Source organism: Artibeus jamaicensis, unplaced genomic scaffold, assembly GCF_021234435.1.
Source record: "Artibeus jamaicensis isolate MK-2021 breed Jamaican fruit bat unplaced genomic scaffold, CSHL_Jam_final scaffold_916, whole genome shotgun sequence".
In the NCBI taxonomy this organism is placed as follows: domain Eukaryota; kingdom Metazoa; phylum Chordata; class Mammalia; order Chiroptera; family Phyllostomidae; genus Artibeus; species Artibeus jamaicensis.
The window spans coordinates 67,668,292-67,694,317 of record NW_026522059.1 but is presented as its reverse complement, the minus strand read 5'-3'; the positions used below and the strand labels follow the sequence as shown (position 1 = coordinate 67,694,317).

At 35.2% G+C, this 26,026-nt stretch overlaps 1 protein-coding gene across 1 annotated transcript in view; it reads right to left on the bottom strand.

Moving 5' to 3' along the window:
* CNBD1 (cyclic nucleotide binding domain containing 1) overlaps positions 1-26,026 on the bottom strand; it is a 310,447-nt gene that overhangs the window by 22,517 nt on the left and 261,904 nt on the right. Inside the window, exons 8-9 of the mRNA XM_037141383.2 lie at positions 12,062-12,199; positions 10,785-10,917 (exon numbers count right to left, since the gene is read on the bottom strand). Coding sequence (XP_036997278.2) covers positions 10,785-10,917; positions 12,062-12,199 — 271 coding nt within the window. The remainder of the gene's footprint in view (positions 1-10,784; positions 10,918-12,061; positions 12,200-26,026) is intronic.

Sequence of the window (26,026 nt, the reverse complement as noted above, 5' to 3'; positions counted from 1 at the left end):
TGAAGACACTTTCTTTTTTTTTTAATTTTATTTAGTTATTTTTCAAGTACAGTTTTTTTCTATTTCTCCCATCCCAGCCTCCCCCGCCCGGTGCTCCCCACCTCCCTCCCATTTCCACCCCCCTTAGTTCTCGTCCCTGTGTCCTTCCTATTTGTTCCTCCAAATCCCTCCCTCTTTTCCCCCTTAAATTCCCTTCCCTCTCCCCTCTGGTCACTAAACAACAAAACAAACAAGCAAGCAGAAAAAAAAAACAAAGACACTGAAATAGAAAACAAGGGGACAGTGACCAGAAGACACTTCTTAATGAAGCCATCAAATGCTCACAAAGAGAATTCTGAAAGCCTAGAAAAAGTGACACATTACATAAAAGGTAGCTCTAATCTGCTATACAACATTGTGCTTATAGTAACATTATGTTACATTTAAAAACTGTGATGGAAATCTCATGTTTATGTTTTTGACCATAATAAAATACACTGGCATTATCTTTTGACCTCTGAATTACTATTTTAATTACTTCTTCATAGAAATATATCCTGTGAAACACAAACCCACACAATTTTCTATTTTTTATTTCTAAAAGTTCCTTCAACTCTTTGAGACACTATTAACGAATCATTGATTTCCAAGAGATAGAATGTAAGTTTAACTTTGAACAAACTAAAATTACTGTGTCTAAATTTCAGAATTATAATACTGCAAGATGCATTTACAGAGATAACTGAAAATAGTTTTAGTCAAATTTTTGGAGGTATTGAAAATAGTTTTCTAAGTACGAAGACTTGATATATTGTCCTTTATATTTAAAATGCAACTGTAGAAACAAAATTAACCTGTTAAATCATTTAAACAAATGATTAGCATACAACTCCTTTCATGCACAAGAAACATTGTTTTCATTTTTAATTTGTATTGTTATTTAATTACAGTTGTCCCCATTTTTCCCATTACTCTTTCCTGCCCTACGCACCCTGCACCTTCCATGTTTAATCATCGACCCAGTTGTCTGTGTCCATGTGTCCTTTATATATGTTCCTGATTTGATCTTTTACCTTCTGTACCTCGTTATCCACCTCCCACCACACTTCTGGACACCCCCCACCACATCTCTGGACACCTCTGGCAGTTTGCTCTTTATTACCATGACTCTGGTTCTGTTTTGCTTGCTTTTTTTTCTGATTATGTTCCATTTATAAGTGAGATCATACAATATTTGTCTTTCCCTGCTTGGCTTATTTCACTTAGCATAATACTCTCCAGTTCCATCCATGCTGTCATGAAGGGTAGGAGTTCCCTCTTTCTTTCTGTTACTTAGTGTTCCTCTGTGTAAATGTACAACAGTTTTTTTTGATCCACTCACTGATTGATGGGCACTTAGCTATTGTAAATAACACTGCTATGAACAATGGGGTGCATGGGTTCTTTTGAATTGGAGTTTCAGAATTCTTAGGGTATAGTCCCAAGAATAGAATCTGAGGCCAAAGGCAGTTCCATTTTTAGTTTTATGAGGAAATTTCATACCGTTTGACACAGTGACTGTACCAGGCTGCATTCCCATCAACAGTGAACTAGTGTTCCCCTTTTGCCACAACCTCACCAGGGCTTGCTGTTTGCTGGTTAGTTTATGATGGCCATTCTGAATGGTGTGAAGTGCTATCTCATTGTGGTTTTAATTTGCATTTATTTTATGGCTAATGATGCTGAGCATCTTTTTATATGTCTCTGGGTGCTCTGCATGTCCTTCTTGGGAAAATTGTCTGTTCAGGTCCTTCACCCATTTTTTAACTGGATCATTTGTCTTCCTGGAGTGGAGTCATGTGAGTTTTTTACATATCCTGGAGATCAAATCCTTGTCTGAAGTATCATAGTGAATATATTTTTTCATACAGTTGGTTCCCTTTTAATTTTGCTTATGTTTTCTTTAGCCATGCAGAAGCATTTTTGTTAATGAAGTCCCATTTGTTTGTTCTTTGCTTTATGTTCCTTGCTCTATGGGATGTATTGGTGAAAATATTACTAAGTGAAATATCTGAGATTTTCCTACCCATGTTCTCCTGTGGGACTATTGTGGTATCACAACTTATATTTTAGTCCTTTATACATCTTGAGTTTATTTTGATGTATAGTGTAAGTTGGTGGTTTAATTTCATTTTTTTTGCATGTAGCTGTCCAGATCCCCCAATGCCATTTGTAGAAGAAGGTTTTTTATTCCATTTTATGTTTTTGTAACCCTTTGTTGAATATTAATTGACCACAGAGACTTGTGTTTATTTCTGGACTCTATTCTATGCCATTGGTCTATGTGTCTGTTCTTTTGCCAGTACCAGACTGTTTTGTTTACCATGGCCTTGTAATATAGTTTGATATCAAGTATTGTGATCCCTCCTACTTTGTTCTTCTTTCTCAAAGTTGCTGAGGCTATTCAGGGTAGTTTATGGTTCCACATAAATTTTTGAAATATTTGTTTTATATCTGTGAAATATGTTATTTGTATTTTGATAGGGATTATATTGAATCTATAGATTGCTTTGGGTAGTATGGACATTTTGATGATGTTAATTCCTCTAGTCCATTGACATGGTATATTCTTCCATTTATTTGTGTCTTCCTTCAGTGGTCTATAGTTTTCTATATATAGGCCTTTTAACTCCTTAGTTAGGTTTATTCCTAGGTATTTTATTTTTCTTGTTGCTATAACAAATGGGGTTTTCTCCTAACTTCTGTTTCATTGTTGATATACAAAAATGCCTTTGATTTCTGAATATTGACCTTATATCCTGCTGCTGCGCCAAAGTCATTTATTAGGTCAAGTAATTTTTTGGTGGAATCTATAGGGTTTTCTATGCACCATGTCATTTGCAACCAATGACAGTTTTACTTCCTCCTTTCCAAGTTGGATGACTTTTATTTCTTTTTGTTGTCTAATTACTGTGGCTAGAATTTCCAATACTATGTTGAATAGGAGTGGTAAAAGTGGACATCCTTGTCTTTTCCTGATCTTAGCTAGAAAGCTTTTAGTTTTTGCCCACTGAGTATGATGTTGGCTGTAGGTTTCTCATATATGGTTCTTACTATGCTGAGGTAACTCTGTTTACTCCCACTTTAATCTTTTTATCAAAAATAGGTGTTGTACCTTATCAAATGTTTTTCCCCATCTATTGATATGATCATGTGATTTTTGCCTTTCCTTCTGTTTATGTGATGTGTTATGTGTATTGATTTGAAGATATTGTACCATCCATGAATCCCTGGATTATACCCACATGATCATTATGTGTTATCATTTTAATGTATTGTCAGATGTGTTTTGTCGACATTTTGTTGAGGATTTTAGCATCTATGTTCATCAACAATATTGGCCTGTAGTTTTCTTTGTGGTGCTTTTGTCTCGTTTTAGGAGAAGAATGATGCTGGCCTCATAAAAAGAGTCTTGGAGCCTTTCCTCCTCATGGATTTTTTGGAATAGTTTGAGAAGAATAGGGGTTAGCTCTTCCTTAAATGTTTTGTATAATTCTCCTGTCAAATCATCTCGTCCTGGACTTTTGTGTGTCAGGAGTTTGGGTTTCCTTTTCTTTTTTTAAGCTTTCACTCACTACCTCTACTTATTTTCCCCATTTTTCTCTTATTTATTGTTGTTCAAGTACAATTGTCTCCATTTCCCCCCACCACTCCCACCCACATCAGCATCCCTACCTACAACTGTTATCTTCCATTATCCCCGTTTCCGGGTATTATTGGTGTTCAGGCTTTCTGCTTCTTCTTCATTCAGTTTTGGAAGATATATTTTTCTAAAATTTTGTCCATTTCACCTAGTTTTTAAAATTCTTTGGCATAAATTTCTTCATAGTAATTTCTTACAGTCTTTCATATTTCTGTGTTATCTGTTGAAATCTCTCCTCTTTCACTTCTAATTTTGTTTATTTGGGTCCTCTATCTTTTCTTCCTGATGAGTTTGGTTAAAGCTTGTTGATTTTGTTTATCTTTCTAAAGAACAAGCTCCTGAATTTATTGATTCTTTTAACTGTTCTTTTAGTATCTGTGCCACTTAATTCTTCTTTGATCTGGATTATTTCTTTTCTCTACTCATTCTGGGTTTTGTTTCTTGTTTCTCCAGTTCTTGTAGATGTAGGGTTAGGTTGTTTATTGAAATGTTTCTTTCTTTTTTAGGTAGGCCTACATTGTGCATTGTAAGAATCATGAATCACAGTAAACTTGACTGTGGAACTATGGAACTATGGAAGCCCAGAGAACTCCTCATATGATAATTTTAGGCAAGACTCATTCTACAGATTTTAGAAAATTGTATACAAGAGATTAGGTTTTCTGAATCACCTGATGGAGGTTGCATATACACAAACAGAAATTAATATCTGCCTTAAAAAATTTTGGAGAGAAATCTGTAATTTAGAGACCAATCTTAGCCAAGTTTCTCAGTTTGTCAGAGCACTTTACAGATATATGAAGGTTGTGCATTTGATACCCTCTCAGGGCACATATAGAAGTCAACAAATGAATCCATAAAATAAGTGGAAAAACAAATCTCTCTCTCCATCTCTCTCCTTCTCTCCTACATCACTCCCTCTCTTTCCCTCTTCCACTCTCAAAAAAAAAAAACCCCTCCTAATAAAATACTATTTTTGGAAACCTGGAAGTGATAGGGTACTGTGGGTGTAGAAGCAGAAATGGTTTGGGTCATTAATACATAGAGCCACAAGGAAGTCAAAGCATATCTGGGCCCCCAGGAGGCAGTCCTATCACCAAACTACCTCATGCTGCATGGAATGACACAGCCCCACATGGAGGGAGCATGTAGGTCTGTGTTTTTTCAGCACCTCTGCCGAGACACACTCCCCCATTTGGGATTTACCTGGTTCAGTGGGGTTGCACTATTTTCCAAGGCAGGACTGTGGTCTACCTTCAGTTGAACAACAGGTTGCATGTCCTCAGGGTGTCCATGTGACACAAGCCCAGGTAGTGAATTCATAGCACATTTATCTTGGAACAATCAGGAGGAAAGTCAATTTCACAGTGATTGTTGACTGTGACAAAAATGTGCCCTATAACTATTTTTGCCATTGCATAGTGAAACTTATTGAAAAAGAAAACTAACACAAAACAAAACAGAACCAAGAACTGGAACAAATAATTGAAGTGAAATCAGTTCAGAGCTTGGATCCAGGGACCCCTGAAACATAAATTCCTGTATTCCCAGTTACATGTACCTGTGTTTCAGCAAAAGGTGCAGAGATTTCCCACATTTTATAAAACGTTTTAATTTATATCTAATTGAAAATATGAAATTATTTAAATGATTAAATTTTAAAATTATTTTATTGAGTTTGACATTTAACTTTTAATTAATAATTTTAAACTTTAAATTATTTTAACATAATTGAATAGAATTAAATTTAAATGATTAAATATCTTAAGATTTCTTCTTTTACCCATATATTATTTAGAAGTGTATTGTTTAACTTCTACATACTTTGAGGTTTTCCATTTATCTTCCTGTTACTAATTCATGAAGAATTTTACCAAAAAACCTGTGATTTATTTATTGAAAACTGCGTATTTATCCTTACATGCTTAAAGTTCAGTCACCTTCAAAGTACTCTCTATTTGATGCAATGCACCTATTGAGATGTTTTTTCCACTGCTCAGAACAGTTTTGAACGAATCAATTTTGATGCCTTTTACTGCTTCTGCCATTTTTTGTCTCAACTCTTCTACATCAGCAAAATGTTTCCCTTTGAGGACTTTTTTCATCTGGGATACAATACAGTTGCTTGAGGAAAGATTGGGTGAATGGAGAGGGTAGGTCACAGGTGTCATGCTGTTTTTTGGTCAAAAACTGCTCAACATTAAGCATTGTGTGGGCAGTTACTATTGTAAATTTCTCATAACAAAATGGGAAAATGCACTGAAATAATCTTTTAAAAAATCACTAAAGCCGAAATGTCAGCTGGTATACTGATACAGATGAGTTTCTAAAACACCTAGCAGGGGAAGCCTGTATGTACTACAAGGGGCCTACCTTCCAGAAGATAAGTCCTTATTTTGAAGGGGAACCCTCCTTGTATAGGTAATTCCATTGTGATCTAAGAGCAGATCTGTCATTTCTATTTTTTTTTAATTTCTAAAGTTGTGTTTTATGTCCTAGAATGTGGCCTGTCCTGGTGAATGCTCCATGGAGCTTGAGAAGTATGTGTCCTCTGCTGTTGTTGGATGAATTAATTTGTAGATGTCCGTTATAACCAGCTGACCGATAATGTTGAATTTAATTATGTACTTACTGAGTTTCTTCCTGTTGGATATTTCCTTTTTGTGAGGCTTCTCACATACCTCATCAGAAAAATGCAAATTAAAACAAAGAAATTACACTACAAATCTACTCAAGTAGACAAAATCTAGAGTACTGACAATACTCAGTGTTGAAAAGAATGTAGAGCAACAAACACTCTCATTCACTGCTAGGCGGAATACAAAATGGTGCAGCCATTTGGCAAGACAGTGCTTTTTTTTATAAAACTGAATACATTTGTATCATACAATCCAGTAACTTCACTCCTTGACATTTACCCAAAGGAGATGAAAACTCTGTCTACAAAAAAAAATCTGCATGCAGATGTTTATAGCAGCTTCATTTATAATGCTAAAACCTGGAATCAATTAAAATGTCCTTCACTCGGTGAGTGTACAGATAAACTGTGGTATATTCAAACAATGAAATATTATTCAGCATTAGGAAAACATTAGTTATTAAACCATTAAAAGGTATTGATATGCTTTAAGTGAATATTATTAAGTAAAAGAAACCAGTCTGAAAAAGCTACATGCTGTATGATTCCTATTACATAACATTCAGAAAATAGCAAAACCATAAAAAAATAATGAAAGTATCAGTGGTTGCCATGAGTTAGGGAGGAGATGGAAATGACTATGTGGTACTCAAACAATTTTGATGGCAGTAAAATGCTGTGCATGATGATATCTATAATGGTGGGTAAATATCATTATACAGTTATTCAATCCACAAAATGTCTAAACCCAGAAGTGAACCCTAATGTAAACTGTGCATTTGGTTGGAGATATTTCATTGTAGGTTCATCCATTGTACCAATGTACCACTCTTGCAGTGTATGCTAATAGTGGGAGATGCTATGCAAGACTGGGGACAGGGGTATGTGGGAGATCCTTGTACCTTCTCCTCAATTTTTCTGTACACCTAAAACTGTTCTAAATAGTAAAGTGTATTTTAAAATCATTAAGTGAATTATTATGTTACATGAGAAAATACTCAATGCAAAGAGACCAGTGAAGGAGGAATAAGGAAACAAAGTCACACAGGGATGAGTAGAACCCTTAAGTGCAGCCTGGTTCTGGGATACTCAGGATTATGTCATAGAACTAAGAGTTCTGATACCCTATGTAGTTCATTGATCTGAAAGAGACTGATACCAAAAAGCTGGGATTTATAGTATGAAATGCCTAACTTTCATTAGGTAGAGCTGCAAAATAAATAATTCTGTGGTTCAAATTTTCTAGTTTTAATTTGGGAAGACTAGGTTGTTTATTGTTAATATTATATTGGCATATTTTATCTTTCAGAACTAAATTGATTATAATATTTTTAGTATCTCTGGTAATTATATTTGTTATATCAATCTTACCTGAAAAAGATATAAGCAGGATCACAATATAATGTACATCAATAGTACATTGAGGCAAAGTTATTTACCATTTTTATACACATAATACACATGAAAACAGGTGAGATCAGCTAATTGCCATTTCCAGCCTGACACATCTAAGAAAAATAACACCTGTGAATAGTTTCATTGGTGTGATATAAACCAGATAGGCCTAAATTACAAGCAACATTGGAAATACCCATTACACACAGGCTCCCCTGGTATCCGACCCAAAAATAGTGAGACTTAGGTTAATGAAGGTGAAAATGCCAGAAATAAGCTTCATGTATTTCACAGATTACTCAAAATTAATTCTAAATTCTATTACCCTTTTGAATAATTAACTTAATCTCTCTGAAACGTCATTCAATACACATTCCTAAAATAAGATGAAAGTACATTTAATTATGCTTCGGAAATCACACTACTGCTAGTTTTAAACCTAGATAATGATGATGTTATTTTAGCTATATTCTCTACATTTTCTGATAAAAATTCAGAACAGATCTTGAGTACAATTTAGAAGTATTATATCTAATGCTTCTTTTTGATATATCAAATTTGTCAGTACCATAAAAAATTAGGTTAGATTCACAGGAATTATTCTTCACCTTGGTATGTTTATTTATAGGAGTCATACTATTTCAGCTGAAAGAGGCTTTGAAGATCATCTAGCAAAACTGTCATTCATCCTCAAGGAGGGTAAGTGATTTTTAAAACCATATAAATGTAAGCATCACATACTTATGTTTGTTAAAATAATGTTTGTTTTTACTTAGTCAATGTCATCACAGATTTTCCAGGGCAATAAACAGTTTCCACCATTATTTTAAAAAATATTTTCCAAAAAGAACTTGAACCTAGCATTAGTCTCCTAAACTGTGTCATCAATACCTTCTGATCACTTTGATGCTAAATTAGATATTTTAGATTGATATTTTAGACTGAGACAAATATTTATCATTTGTAATGAAATACATTAAAAGCACACCATTATTTCTCTTTCGTGAATATTGTAATTTTTTGGGTAACATATTCAAAGTGTCTCTGATTATGGTTTATTTCCTCTTTTTTAATCACCTCAAACATATTAATGTCCTAGTATATTGGCAAGGCTGAGATACTATTTTCTTATACAAAAATGTCCTAAAAATAAAGCAATAGCCAAGGTTTGAAATCTCTGATACAATTGGGGAAACCAGAATGAAACCAAAACATTCACGTTAAAAAAATTGTTTCTATATAATACAGATGTTGAATTCAAAAGTACTCAATTCTCATTTTTTATAACTCAATTTATTACTTGCCTTCTATATGTACTATTGGCTAAATAAATAAAATGGCATTTATGTCTCATCAGCAAAAGTTTTATGAACAAAATGCAAAATGACCAATATTCAACTTCTAAAAGCAAAAGAAAGATATATTTTTGACTAAACAAGAGCTAGACACTGTATTTTAAAAAATGATAAGTACTGCTGAAGGGGAAGGGTCAAGTCAAAGGACCCATGGACAAAGCCAATGGGGGATGATTGAAAATGGAAGATGGGGGGTGGGTAGGGTAGCAGAGAATAAAGGGGAGGAATGGAAACAACTAATTCAATAACAAAAATAAAGGTAAAATAATAAAAAACAAAATAAAAGTAAAAATATATAAGCAACAACACTATTGAAATTTATAACATATTCAGAAAAGGATTTGGAATCTCACCAAATTGAATTTGTTGATTAACTAATCTCAGTTTTTGAAGCACAAACCTTAACTATGATGATATTTGCTTTTTCCAATAAAAGAAACTTCTGTCCACACTATGCAGATTCTCACCATTCTATTATAGAATGACTCTCTCACAGGACATTTCTTCAGATACAAGAATTTTTCCATCACACGTTTATTATTAGGACAGTGGCATCATGGAACTTACAATTCAAATTCACTTTTTAGAACTTCAATTTTATACTTAATTCAGAATGTTCATCTGCCCCATGTTCCATAGCCCTCACTACAAGTATGGCTCTGGAGGCTTAAAGTGGAAGCGTTTCTTTCAAGCACTTCTGCTCTGTTATAATGTTAGTACTGGGTCACCCTGTATGTGACTACCAAGCTCTCTCTTGTTGGTGGCTTACTCCTGTGGAACAGAGTGATTCCTTACCAAAGGAAGTTTAGGCTCTGACCCAACTACAATTGTTCCTCTTAAGCTGGTGTCTTAGTCAGATAACAGATACCATAGAGAAGTGGTAAAACAACAAATAACTCTCCCACAGTTTGGGAGGCTGGAGAGTCCAAGATCGAGGAACCTGGTTTGCTGACAGCTGCCAGATTGCTATGTTTTCACAAGGCCAAGAGAAAGACATCACCTCTCAGATCTCTTGTTATAAGGACACTAATCCCATTCATGAAGGCTCCATTTTCAGAAATAAATTTCTTCCCAAAGGTCCCACCTCCAAATAGCATCATATTGAGGATTAAGGGTTCAACATCTGAACTTTGTGGGACAAAAACAATCATTACATAGCACTTGGAATCTCTTATTTGGTAGGCTCTCCCAGATAGAAAAATTGTACAGAAGGACACAATATCACCTGTACTTCTTGTGAAAATGTAACCCAAGAAATGCACACATCATTGCCATGTCATGCTGGATATCAGAAATGTGCAGGTACCACTCACCTTGACCTTACCTATTCTCTATCATTGTATTTCCACTGATAACACATTGCATAGGCAAGAAGAAGCTAACTTGTTGCTTAAGTGGGTGTCCAATCAGGAGAACAAGAAACAATGACCCTAACATCTTGTTGCATTTATCTTTTTTCAGTTTGATCCTCACACTGAGGGTGGGACAAGGGTAGGCCTATGAAGGGACAACAGGATGTACAAGTAAGAACAGTGGGGAGATCACTCTCCAGGCCAACTAAGAATGATTTTATAAAAACCAGTAATAATATAAATGGTTTATTCAAAGATAACATTAAATAAACTAAACAAACACTCATGAAAAAACTGTATAAAACATTAATACTATGAAAAAACTACAAATTCCAATAGTATAATATTATGCGATAAGAGTTACCAAATTGCATTAAACTCACCATGACCTGGAGGAAATCTTTTCCATTTAACAAGAAGAACTAGCTCATATATGGATAAAGTAGGCCATTCCTCATAATATGGACACTTACGAATTAATTTCACTATTTGTTTATTTTCAAGATTTGTTTTTTCCTAGAAAAAAGTAATTATCAAACTTTATATTAGGTAATTTAAAGAGAAGAAAAAAGATAGCAGATAAATGTCACTAAAAGAAAAATAAAGGTTATGTGATATAAAAATACAATAAAATACTTTTGATTTTATAGAAGTATCATTCTATGATGAAATAACCATAATGAAATTTTAATCTTCAGATGCACTTACGAAAACTTTATTTTTCTACATTTCATAATAATTTAGATGCTGTGTTTTTGCATGTTTGGCAAAAATTCTGATATAGTAAAGACTAAACACAAAAGTTCAATTGATAGTATTAAATTAGTAATAATATTGTGAAAATAAAAACAAAGCATACAAAGAAATTTGTTTTTAAAGCCAATCACTCGGAAACCAGGAATTTGGAAGGAAGTTGAACTTTGAGAAAGTTATCAGTGTCATCAATGCTAAAACCATCTTATTGAAAGAAACCCTGACTCTTAGAGACCCAAATCAAGAAAGTGGACATCCCTCCCCCAATTTCCTTTCCACATGAGCATCCAGCCATGGCTTAGCCATTACCATGCACTGCATGACTGGTCATTGACACAAACTTTCTCTGCCAGCCAGGCAGGGATTGTTAGGAGAGGGGACAAATTTGCATTTGACTAGAAGAGAATAAATTGTTACACTTAAATTTAAAAAGTTAATGCAGCAGAATTAGGGGGTAGAATTAAGTTTTAACCACCTCGTTGTGCAGCCCTGAGTTATATTACGAAACAATGTGTCAGTCACACCCAAGTTCATTTTTTCTAAGGTAGACTGCAAAGATGTAGAGGTCTGTCTCTCTGGTTATCCTGGTATTACTAACACATGACATGATGTTGACATCCCAAAACATATATTTATTGAATGAATGAATAAATAAATTCTAAATTCGTAAAAAACACAGTCATCAAAAATATACATAAAATACCATATCCATAAAAACTATTTTTATAATTTAATTACCCATCACTATCAGAGGTTTAAGTGACAGCCATAAAATAAACATTATTTATCTTGTTTAGGCCAAGTCAAATTAAAAATAAGAGAAATATGGATATGTATCCAAAGAGGCAAAAGTTCTATTGAATTTACTGCCATATTGTCTTAATATATAGATTAGATTTGATCATACCAATTTTAACTTGGCATAATTCTTTGCAGGAATCTTAAGAATTTCACAATCTTCTTCTGCCACCACTGAGTACTCCTTCAGTTCTGAATGAACCTGAGCTGTAACTTCCAGGGTTCCAAAGGTGCTCCATGGTCTAAGCTACCAAAAAACAAAGGCAACTTAACCTTCATTATCACTTATCAACATTAAAATACCAGTGATGGTAATAAGGGCAATGTAGAAAAGTCTGCAAGTCTATGAAGGAACAGGGTCTGAGAAGCCTTGTATGGGTGTTTGTCCTACTTTGTCCTACTTTCTCCATTAATGTCACTTACCAAAGCAAGAAAACATTTCCATTTTCTTTACTACAGTAGATAAATAACTTAGGATATTATTCTGTGCTTTTGCTAAACATTAAGTTTTTGAAATACAATCATATTAATGTAATCCACTCATTTTTCATTGGTGTATGACTACACTTAAATTACAATTTATTTTTTGTTGATAAACACTTGTGTTCTTATTGGTATTTGGTATAAAACAATGATAACATGAGCATTAGTATACAAGTCTCTTCATTTCATATATAAATATATCCATAAAACACATGACAAATAGTGTAATTTTTATGTTATAGAATGTGTTTGCACTTTAACATCTGTTTAACTCTTTTCCATCTGATGCAAGTTCTAACTAGCACCCCCTTTCCTGAACCATAAATGGACCCAGTGTCTGTTTCTGCACAAATATTCCAATATTTCATATTGCCTAATTTTTAATATTTTCTAATTTGCAAGTAATATTATTGATTGAACTTTTATTTATTTACATTTACTTTTAAATGTAAAAATTATTACCCGCATATTTCCTAGATTGCTAGTGGTATAACACATTTGCTTTTTCAATTACTTAATGCATAATTTTTGTTCTATAAAAAATTGACAGTGGGGGGCAGGGAAGGGGAGAACAACAGGGGTAAAAAGTGGGACAAGGTTCTGGCCAAAATGGAGGTGTAGGTAGATATGCTTTACCTCCTTGTACAACCAAAAGAAGAAAATAACCAATTTTTTAAAAATTCAGAACTATAAGAAAATTAAACTGTATGGAAGTCTGACAACCAAGGAGTTAAAGAAAAAACATTCATCCAGAAGGGTAGAAGAGGCAGAGATGGGTAGCCTAGACAATGGAGAGGACCTGTGGCAAGGCTGTGGTTTTATGACTGGGCAGTTGCACATTCACATGGAGATAAACTGGGAGGAACAATGGGGAGCTAAGCAGACTTCACAGTTCAGGGTTACAAAATGGGGAAAATAAAACCTCAGAACCTGTGTCTGTATAAGCCTGTAGGGGTTCTGCCCTGGGAGAAAATGTCAGTCTCTTCAAAGCTGGTCAAGAGCTCAGCAAATGGCATTCTTCCCTCTTTCACCCTTCTCTAACATACAGTACCGTGATGCAGTGAATTGTGTTGCCCTGGCCTGGAAAATACCTAAGGCTCCACTCCTTAAAATGTAACAGGTGTGCTGAGATAAAGAAATGCAGCCCGAATGAAAGAACAGATGAAAACTCCAGAAAAATAACTAAGTGATGAGAAGAGAGCCAACCAATCAGATGCAGAGTTCAAAACACTGGTAATCAAGATGCTCACAGAAATTACTGAGTATGGTTACAAAATAAAGAAAGAAGTAAAGGCTATCCAAAGTGAAATAAATTAAAATGTACTGGTAACCAAGAATGAAGGGAAGGGAACTGGGACTCAACAATAGGGGACAGCAGCAAGAAATAAACATTCGACTGGAACAGAATGAAGAAATAAGAGCTCAAAAAATTGAGGAGAAGTTTAGAAACCTCTGGGACAACTTTAAACATTTCAATACCCAAATCAAAGGGGTGCAAGAAGAGGAACAGCAAGAAATCAAAAACTTATTTGAAAAAAGAATGAAAGAAAACACCCCAATCTGGTGAAGAAAATAGACATACAAGTACAGGAAGCTCAGAGAGTCCCATAAAAGTTGGACCAGAGTAACACACTAAAACACATAATTAAATTGCCAAACATTAAAAATAATTAGAGAATCTTAAAAGCAGCAAGAGAAAAAAAAGAGAGTTACCTACAAAGGTGTTCTCATAAAACTATCAGCTGATTCCTCAGAGAAACATTACAGGAAAGAAGGGACTGAAAAGAAGTATTCAAAATTATGAAAAGCAAGTACTCACATCCAAGATCACTCTATCCAGCAAAGCTTTCATTTAAAATGCAAGGGCAGATAAAATGCTCCCTTGATAAGATAAAATTAAAGGAGCTCATCATAATCAAATCGTTATTAAATGAAAGGTTAAGGGGACTTATCTAAGAATAAGGACAGGATCAAAAGTGTGAACAGTAAAATAACAATATACTCACAACTATCAACAACTGAACCTAAAAAAAAAGCTAATCAAACAACTAGAACAGTAACAGAATCACAGAAATGGAGATTACATGGAAGAGATCAGTAGGGTCGGAAACAGGGAGAACGAAATAAAAGGTACAGAAAATAAGAAGCATAAATGTGAGGTAGAAAATCGAAAATAGAGGGAAGTTAAGAATAGTGTAGGAAATGGAGAAGCCAAAGAACTCTATATATATGTATGTGTGTGTGTTTATATATATACATATATATTTTTTTATATATTAAATTTATATATATAAATTATATATAATTTATAATTTATTATATATAATTTATATATATAAATTTATATATATATATAAAATATATATATTCATCTCATGGACATGAACTTAGAAGAGGAAATACTGGAGGGAATAGGGCTACTGGATGGAGGGGGATCAAAGGGAGAAAAAAGAGTGGGACAACTATAATAGCATAATCAAAAAATATACTTTAAAAAAAATGATACCTGTAATTGAAGAATAAAAAAATAAAAAAAAAACATTGACATATATTTAGTGTGTTTTTCTTTTACATTTTTAGGTCATTATGTGACCCAGACAATAATCCTTTGCCATCTGTGTGTTAAAAATACCTTCACCTAAGCTGTGCCTGTGTTTTCTTTACGTAAGGTATCATGGAATGAGCAAAAGGTCCTTGAACTTCAACAAATATCCTTATAGTTTTCTTCTATAATTATTCAATTTTACAATCTTTTGCTATCATAATATTGTGAAGAAATTCTGCCATGTGTTCTTAAAGATTTGAGTTCATTCCTTTTACAGTTAAGTTTTGTGGGGGCAATTTTGCCAGCAAGTCTCCCCATCCACCATGGATAAAAGTAATACTACCAAGACATGACCTGCTTGGGGAGGAGAGGTGGTCAATCAGAGGAGAAGGACAAAGGACCTCTTCTTCAATGGCTTTTATTAGGTTTGGAACACATAGGAATACATGTAAAGCTCATCAATCAATGTCAGGCGGCAAGGATCAAACAATAGATAACATTTAAAAGAAATCTGAGGGCTTAATCTGAGTGAGTGTCTGTCAGGGAAGGGGGTTGCAAAAACTTTGGGAGACATACTCATTTCCTGCTCATAGCCTTATCATATGAACAAAAGCACTCTTAGCAAAGCAGGCTTCACAATACTTTAGGAATTCTTTCTTATGCCCAATCACCCTGGAACTCTCTCTAGCTGGCAAAGGGAAGCACGGCCTTCCCCATAATAAGTTTTTCAGCTTAAATGGATTAGAGCCAGGAAGTACTTCTCCCAGACAGAAATGGGGACTCAGGCTATGTCCGAATAGCCGGCGGGAGGGGGGGAGGGTGGAGCGAGGGTCCATCACTCCCTCTTTTCTGCAGCCCCCAGAGTCCTTCCTTGAGGGCCTCTCAAGTGATTGTGTCTGACTTACGTTGCCCCTCCCCGAGGGGTCTTATCAGTCTCTGCCCCCCTCCTTAGGGTTGGGGGCAGGGGATGAAGCAGAAGCAACGCTGCTGCCAGAGATAAGCTTTGTCTCCTTAGTGGCTCGCATTCCGGAGGTTGCTCACTCAGCCTTAGCCAGGGGAGGCAGTTACAACTCCTGAAACCAGGCAGAGGGGTTCCCAAAAGTTTATGATCTAAATTGATGTTTATGTGCAATGTGAGGAGAACATACAGTTTTAAGTTTTCTATCCACATAGAAAAATAAATTGCCCTGGCTCGTGTTAATGCATCATTCCACCACCTTCCACACTGTTTCACATAGAGTGTTTGCAACTGTGGATCTAATTGTGGAACCTCTGGTTGCCAGTATGTTCATCTATGAGCCACCATTTGGGTATAAAAACATTGTATTAATCACATATATTCACTGTTAAGTCTTAAATCTGGTAAGGCAAATACCTTTTCCACAAGTGTTTTTTCATGAGTCTCTGGCCTGTTCTCAGTCTTTTGTTCTTCAGTATAATTTTTAGAATCACTTTGTCAAGTTCCACAAGGAAACCAATTTTTTTTTAAATTTTTTTATTGATTATGCTGTTACAGTTTTTCTATTCCCCCCCTTCATTCCCCTCCACCCTGCACACCCCCTCCCCCACCATTCCTCCCTTTAGTTTATGACCATGTGTCTCAAGTTCTTTAGATTCTATATTTCCCATGCTATTCTTGCCCCCCCATCTATTTTCTATCTACTGTCTATGCTACTTATTTTCTGTACGTTCTCCCCCTTTCTCCTCCTTCCACTCCCCTGTTGCTAACCTTCCTTGAGATCTTCATTTCTTTGTTTCCACTCCTGATCTAGCTGTCCTTTTAGTTTGCTTTTGTTTTAGGTGTGGTTGTTAATAACTGTGAGTTTGTTGTCCTTTCACTGTTCCTGTTTCTTTAACTTCTTTTTCTTAGATAAGTCCCTTTAACATTTCATATAATAAGGGCTTGGTGATGATGAACTCCTTGAATTTGATCTTATCTGAGAAGCACTTTATCTGTCCTTCCATTCTAAAGGGAAACCGAATTTTTCATTGGAATTGCATGAAACCTACAGATCATCCAAGGAGACTTTTCTTAAAGTGTTGAATGTTCCTGTCCATTAATATATGGACCTATATGTAAGCCTTCTCAAATATCTTCATTAAAAATATAAAATACTATCCCAAATCTATTGTAATATTTTTGTTTTTTAAGTAATTAATACTTTGTGTAGTAATTTAAAGAATCTTATTGTTAATAATATTTCTAACTGAATATAACTTATGACTCTCTGAATTCTTTATTTTATTATCAAATTAACAATGTATTTACACATTTTTATCACTTTTAGCTATTTTAGTTGTTTCCACTTAGAGAAAGTGCTGGCAAACTTTTTGATGACAGACTGGAAAGCAAATTTTCACTTTTCCGGCCACAGGGTCTTTGTCACAACTACTCAATTCTGTCATGTAGAGAAAAATTGCTTAAAACAGTACACAACAAATTGGGTGTTTTTTTCTTATAAGACTGGATTCAAAACAAAAAGTTGCAGTCCATATTTTGCCAAAGTATTTGAATGTGTCATGCTCAGATCTTGAGCTTAATTCATACTATCAAGTCCCCCATAATCTTCATGATTTCTAAATTATATAAATATATGTAGCTATAATGGCAGAATATATCTGAAAATGACTTCTAATATTTAATATACAATGACAATAATATTTTATATGATATATATCATAAAAGAGTGTCTATAAAATGTGATTTTGTGTAATTTAAAATTTAAAAATTAGAGTATCCTCTAGTAGCTTGTCTGTTCCTTGTAAATATTTTACATCTAATTTTCTTTGGCCTTGGAAATGGGTTTCCAAGCTTGTTGTATTTATGTTAAATATAAATAAACTGTATTATGTAAATTCTACTAATTATTTTAATAGATTAAAGTATAAAGCTTGGGAATTTTGCTTTTCTTGGTAAAATTTAATGAGCCTGCTGTAAAGCTCTTTTGGTTTATCACCCTGCTGATATCAGAAGAAATACATCCTTCTTGTTATGTATGATATTACTGTTAGTGAATATAAAGGGAAGCCTTTGGGAAAACAATTACATACTTGGGTTTTTCTGAAAACAATTGTGTGTGAGTATTAATATGTTAGTTGAAGAAAGTCTTAGTCACCTCTATGAGGAATTATCACCATCTGGAACCTATTATAGTGGAGAATTACTAAACTCTTCATTAAACATTTTCTTACTGATTTGGAATAATAGTTAGCTGTATACTTTTTCAGTTTGTTCAATGCAGATAGATTTTTGAAGATAAGTATAAGCAATTCCTTTAAAAATTCTTTGGAAAAATACCCACAAAAATTAATTTCTAGTCCTGTGATACACACACAGTTTTCATACAAATGACAAACTTAAAGAAGTAAATTATAATCATCATGGTTGACAAGGACACTATATTTAATGTCCTGTACCTGGTCCCCAACTTAAATGGTAAGACCTATAATTTTTTTAATTCATAATGCAATTCACATAATTCAAAAGCAATTACACATTTAGTTCAAACTGTATTCTGAGTTTTGATTTTTTCGGAATAGCATGTGGTATAACACATGTCATGATTCTGTGCAACACCAGCAAGGTGATTCTGCCCAACTGTAGGCTAATACAGGTGTCCTGAGAACATTTAACATAGGCTAGACTAATCTGTGATGTTTGTATTAAATTCATTTTCAATTTATGATTGGTTTATGGGTACATAACCACATTGTAACTCAAGAAGTATCTGTATAAACATTATTTGTCATTGAAGAAAGATGGTGAGGATTGAGTCCACTATATACCACCATGTTATTGATTATATATTTCAGGTGATATAATATAATGAATACATATAAAAGAGTTTCACTTAAAACTAAGAAGTCCATTCCCCATTCTCAAAGTGGTGCCTAGTTCTCCAACACCATCGTATTCTCCAAGGACAATTTCTTGTTTATTTCTGTAACAAACATACAGATGTTCAAAAATGTAAGTTGAAATGAACTGACCTTAAGGAAAATGCCAAAATATAGACATTTATCAGAATAGATAAGGACTTTGTAAAGTATTTAAAAATTTTAGATGCTAAAGTGGTAAATTTTGTAGTAATCTATTTCAACCGAGAGAATGGTGCTGAAATTTATCATTCTGCCTTTGACCAGGGCATATTTTTAAAATATTTTAATAATTTATTTTTTAAAAGAAGGGAAAGGGGGAGAAAGAGAGAGATAAATATGAATGTGTGTTGCCTCTCACACACCCCACTACTGGGCATCTGGCTTGCAACCCAGATATGTGCCCTAGACTGGGAATTGAACCAGCAGCTCTTTGATTCACAGGCTGGCACTCAGTCCACTGAGCCACACTAGCCAGGGTAGACCAGGGCATATGTTAATGAGATTCTTAAATGCAGGTAAAGAATAAAAATATTAAATCTACAATTGAGAATTAATGCTATTAAAGGGGAGGAGCCTGTCCTGAGATTCACTCAGAATGTTTTTGTCATTCTGATTCTAGTTTTTCTACTATTTTAATAATCAAATTCAAATATAATGTTTATCCATTCTATATACTGTGTTTAATAAAGAATTTATTAGGGACAAAACATAATTTTTGAACTGTACCTAAATGAATTTTTGCTAGCATCAAGGTGAAGAAAAGCACTAACCTCAGACCTGTGAAATTATAACTGGTTTCTTAGCCCTGTGGCAGCACCAGACCAATGAGGAATATATCAGCCACTGAGGAAATGCTGGTTGTGGTCAAACCTGGTCCCATATAACAGAAAGAATGTGCTTGGTCTTCCAAGTATCTCTATACTCGGATACATCTCAAATAATTGGTAGCTTAATTATGAACTGCATCCAAAGAAAAATATAGTATGGTAAGATAGCAGAATTACAAATAGCTTGAGGTGAACCAAGTTGTCAAGTTACACTGGAATAAAACTTTGATGTAGTTGCTTGAAAAAAAGAGAAAAATCAAATAACTCTCAGGAAAGGCAACACACTATACAGGAAATCTTTCAGAGGAACTTCTAAAAAACAGAAAGCTAATTTCGAAAAAGTTATTGCTATGTGTTTTCATGAGATATCAAGACTCTCAAAGGAGCAATTGAGCATTGGAAAGATTTATGTTGTTAGTAGAGAAAAAATTGCTATATTGAACCCAATAAAAACCATATTTGTTTTTTTCTTTTTAAAATTTTTTTATTTAGTTTTCAAGTACAGTTTTCTGTTTATTTCTCCCATTCCAGCCCACCCCTCCCCCATGCACCCCACCTCCCTCCCATTTCTACCCCCCTTAGTTATTGTCCCTATGTCCTTTATACTTGTTCCTCTAAATCCCTCCCATTTTTCCCCTTAAATTCCCTCCCTTCTCCCCTCTGGTTGCTGTTCCCCTGTTCTCTGTTTCAGTGTATTTGTTTTTATTTTGCTTGCTTGTCAGATTTGTTGTTTAGGTTCCTGTTAAAGGTGAGATCATATGGTATTTGTCTTTCAACCCCTGGCTTATTTCACTCAGCATAATGCTTTCCAGCTCCATCCATGTTGTTGTAAAGGGTAGTAGTTTCTTCTTTCTCTCTGCAGCATAGAATTCCATTGTGTATATGTACCACAATTTCTTGATCCCTTCATTTACTGATGGGCACCTAAGTTGCTTCCATCTCTTGGCTATTGTAAATTGTGCTGCTATGAACATTGTGGTGCATAGGTTCTTTGAAATTGATGTTTTGGGGTTCTTAATTACTGATATTTGGGCATGGGAAGACAGACTGTTGGTACTCAAAACTCATGGCTTAAAGAGCCCAAGAAGGGATGGATTTACTGAGGAAGAAATACACCATCATTGAACTTCTTCAGTGGAGACATTTTGTATCAGCCTGCATGGTAAGGAAGATTAACCCTAGGGTTTCTACAGTTGGCTAATGGGAGAGTCTCTGGGATGGAAAGATCCAAAATGCTAAAGTAGAAGATGGCAGTGAGGTAGGTGGGAATGGAGGCTACTGTCCCCTGTGCACAGGTGGAGTGAACAACCAACGGAGTCTCAGCTTATATGAAGGTTGGAGATCAAAATTGTAGAGGACATTGAAAAATAGATGATAACACAATTGCAATGGGATGGTAAGGTCCCTGGGACTAGTGTGGGGACCAAGGCTACTGTGAGCCCCTACCCAGCACCTGCCACAGAATCCTTGGAAGAGAGCGAAATCAACAGATCCCTCCCTTACAAATAGGGAGGATAGAGTGGCACACAGATGGACTGGGATGCTTGAAGTCGCTGAGGAGAATAAAGATGAAGTGGTAGACACACAGGGGTGGTGTTCACCAGCTGGGACTGTGGACTTCAGCTACACCATTACCAGAGAAATTGAGGAGTCAGGTGACACCTACAGAAGGAAGAAGATTTGGGCCATAATGGGCCCTGACAACAATAATCTCCAGTCTGGTTAGAAAGTTGGGTTGTGTGAAAAGCTAGGCACTTGTTAAGAACAGCAGATGTAAAAAAAAGAGGATGTTATGTTTTTAAAAGGCTTTCACTTACAGTTTAAGGAATGCAGTGGCTGACCCCTCAAGCCATGGTGGCAGCTCTCCCCTCATAGCAGCTATGGTCCCACCCTCTGCTGACACTATGGCTGCCCCCACTGTTGCCACATTGCCCACCCCTCACCACAGGGCACATAAGGCTCGCTAAGAGGAAGGAGGTAGCATGCCGCACAGACTGTTCAGAGGAGGGTGTCAGGGCTCAGGGAGTTACCAGTCCGCAGAAAAACTTAACTCAGTGGGGGAGCTGAACTACCCTGAAGAGACTTTGAAAATGACCAATACCTAGAACAGCAAAGAGGGAAAAGTTGAGGCATGAGTTGACCCTAATTAGTGCACCTTATGGACAGCAGAACAGGTGGATTAAAGGTGCCAACCTGGAGCAGATGGACACTGGGATTATGGCAGTGCTTGTAGAACCTAAGGTGGAGGCTGGGCAACTGTGAATATTGAGGACCAGACCTGGCCCCAATCCTCAAAAATCATTGGAAGGGAGAAAAGCTAAGCCCAACTCCTTTCAGCTTGTGGCATCCAGGCAGCCTAGCAGAACTCACATGGCAGGCTTAAAGTCATTAAGAGGTTTTGTATTTTTTTCTTTTTCTATTTATTTTTCCTTTTTCTCCTCCAAATGGAACAATAAGACCTGGAGCTGTGAAAGGCCTAGAAACAGACCCAAAGAGGGATAACAAGGTGAACACCAAAAACTGAGAAATTAAGATAAATTTCACTTTGCTATTCTAGAGAACTTGCATGTTATTGTTTATTTACATTACTGTTATTTTATATTTTCCTTCTTTTATTTTTAGTATTGTTTTATTTGTTTAATCGCATTGTTTGACTGGCTTTTCTTGTTCTCTCTTTAATATTGTATTTTAATTTTCTATCTTTCACTTCACTTGTGTTCCAATAGCACACTGCTATTGGCCATGTACTTTCTATTCTTGTTATTCAGATCATATAGTTCTTATCATATTATTGTTGTTCCACTATTATTATAAATAATTATTATTCCATATAATAGTAAATACTACACAGCACTCCTCCAGATCTTAGACCATTACACTATCTTCCAGAGTATTATTACTGTGGCTGTTAACTCTATTCTCTTGTACACTATGTCCACTTTCTATACTTTACTCTCACTATATCTCATAATTCAACCTCCCATAAGCATGCTATATTATGGATTCAGCTCAAAAGCCTTCTCCCCTTTATGAGTCTTAACTTTTTTTCCAGCTTTTATAAAAAGTGGCTAGTTGGGTGAAATATCACAGGTAAGCTATACTTATTCAAAGCATCTTCTATTTCCTTTCCATGTGTTGGCATTTTAAATCCCACAGAGTACTTTCCCACTGTTTTAATTCATTTTGCCTTCCCCCTGCAACTGATCACATACAAGAGTAAGTGGGACCTGTGAACACAAATATACCTGATGGAATAGATAATCCACCAACAAATGAATCACCAAATGATAATAAAGTAAGACAGTGGAGGAGTGAGTGGAAACCACACTAATCTCCTCCCAGGACCAATATGGAATTAAAATTAAACTGTGGAGAAATCACCCAAAACGAACAACTGAACAATAGCAAGAAAGCCTTATAATCTCAGACAAACAGAAGGATTAGCACTACCTGTAATCAAAACAACACACAAGATGTGGTGGGTAGAGTGACACTCAGCCAACCAGCTGTAGGGAAGGACCACCAAAGAAAGACCCAACAATAATCAAAACCCAGACATACAGAGAGCTAACATAAACAACAGCCCAAGACCAGTGAGCTCAGGAGATCAAGGAGACTGTACCACTGAACCTCACATGTCTTCTACCATAGTTCATGCAAACTCAGGGAGTCATAACATATCAATTTAAGAAGCAAAGGCTAACAAGAAGAGTCTCACAAAAAAATGGGAAGACAAATAGACCCCAAACAAGAGGCAAGGAGGAAACCATAGCAAAAATGCTAAATGAAATAGAGGCAAGTCAACTATCAGATACTGGGTTCAAGACAATGGTTGTAAAGAAGCTCAATGAGCTCACCGAGAATTGCCAAAAACTACAGGGAAATGACAATGAACTCATTGCAAACTATATCAACATGAAAAAAGAAATACAAACTAGCAAGAAGGGCCGAGAGGAAATGAGAAATACAATTTCTGAACTGAAGAACATAGTAAAAGGAATCGTGAGCAGGTTCAATGAAGCAGAAAATTGAATCAGTGAGCTGGAGAACAAGTTAGAAAAAAACTCCCAAAAAGAGCAGGAAAAGAAAAAATGACTCAGAAGGAATGAAGTGGTATAAAGGGAACTGTGAGACAATATGAAACATAATAATATACATTTAATAGGAATACCAGAAGAAGACCAAGGTATAGAAAACCGGTTTGAAAAAGTAATGATAGAAAACTTCTCTAATTTGATGAGAGAAAAAATCACACAAATCCAGGGCACACAGAAGGTCCACATCAAAGGGAACCCAAAGAGGCCCACTACAAGATGCATCATAATTAAAATGGCAAAATCCCAAGACAAAGAGAGTATCTTAAAGGGAGCTAGGGAGAAAGAAGAAGTAACATACATTGGAGTCCCAGTGACATTAGCAGCTGACTTCTCAATGTAAACACAGCAAGCCAGAAGCAACTGTCAAAAAATATTCCAAGTAATAAAAAACAAAGGCCTGAAACCAAGGCTACCCTATTAATCAATGCTCTCAATTAAAATGGAAGCTAAAATAAAGATTTCCTCACACAAAATAAGGCTCGAGGAATATACCTCCTGCTAACCAACACCAAAAGATATGATAAAGGGACTGCTTTAAGAAAGAGTGTGAGAGAGAGGAACACAGGTATGAAAGAAGAAAAGTGGCAATGAATAAGTAACTATCAATAATGACCTTAAATAAAAATGCATTAACATTTTTATTTAAAGTTATTATTGATAAAAACATAACCAACAAAAGAAAAAAGCAAACAAAATATAACAGAGACATTGAAATTAAGAACAATCTAACAATAGCCAGAGGGGAAGTGTTAGGGGACAGTGAGGAGAAGGGTTTTCAGGAACTACTATAAAGGACACATGGACAAAACCAAGGGGGGAGGGTAGAAGCAAGGGAGGAAGGTGGGTTTGGCTGGGGTGGGAGAATAGGTGGGGAGAAAATGCAGACAAGTGTAATTGAATGAAAATAAAGTAATTTTTAAAAATGGATTAAATGTTTCAATCATAAACTAACAGGGGGGTAATGGTGGGGATGGGGGGTGGGGTGGAGGGGAATGAAGGGGGAATAGAACAACTGTAATGGCATAATCAATAAAAAAATAAATTAAAAAAATATATATAGAATAGCTTAATGGACAAGAAGACATGATCCACACATATGCTACACACAAGAGAACAACCTCAGAACAAAAGACATACCCAGACTGAAAGTGAAGAATTGGCAAAAAAAAATATTCCAAGAAAACATAGAGAGAAAAAAAAGCAAGGGTAGTAACACTAATATCAGACAAAATAGACTTGAAAACAAAGGCCATGAAAAGAGACCCAGGAGGACACTTTATACTACTCAAGGGAAGTATTCATAAAGAATGTATAAACATTATAAATATAAATGCCCCCAAATATATAAGAAAAACCTGGAGGATGTCAAGAAGCATATTGACAGCAACACAATTATATATAGTAGGGGTTTTTAACACCTCACTATCAAAAACAGATATATCATCAAAACAAAATATCAACAAAAATATTGTGGCATTGAACAATTTCCTAGATCAAGTGGACTTAACTGGTATATATAGAACATTTCATCCCAAAGAAATAAAATTACACGTTCTTTTCAAATGCTCATGGAATATTTTCAAATAAAGACCACATGATATGGCAAAAAACAAACCTCAACATATTCAAGAAAATTGAAATCATACCAAGCATTTTCATTGACCACAATGGCCTGAAACTAAAAAACAACCTCGAGGAAAAAAACTCTAAAACATTCAACCACATTGACATCAAATACCATGTCATTAAACAATGAATGGGTTAAAAATGAGATTAAGGAAGAAATTTCTGAAAACAAATGAAAATGAACTCACAACAATCCAATACTCATGTTACAGGCAGTCCTGAGAGGGAAGTCCTGATAGGCAGTCCTGAGAGGCAAGTTCATAGCTATACAGACCTACCAAAACAGATAGAAACATTTCAAATAAACAACCTAACCCTCCATCTGCAAGAACTGGAGGAACAACAACAAAGACATCCCCCAGAGCAAGTGGGAGGAAGGGAATAACCAAGAATAGAGTAGAATTAAAGAACATATGAACTAAAATTCTAAGGATCAATAAATGCAGGAGCTGGTTCTTTGAAACGGTAAAGAAAATGGGCTAGCTTTTAAGCAGACACATCAAGAAAAAAAGAGACAGGACCCAAATGAACAAAATCAGAAATGAAAGAAGAGAAATTATAACTGACACTGCAGAAATACAAAGGATTGTAAGAAATTAATATGAAGATCTATATGC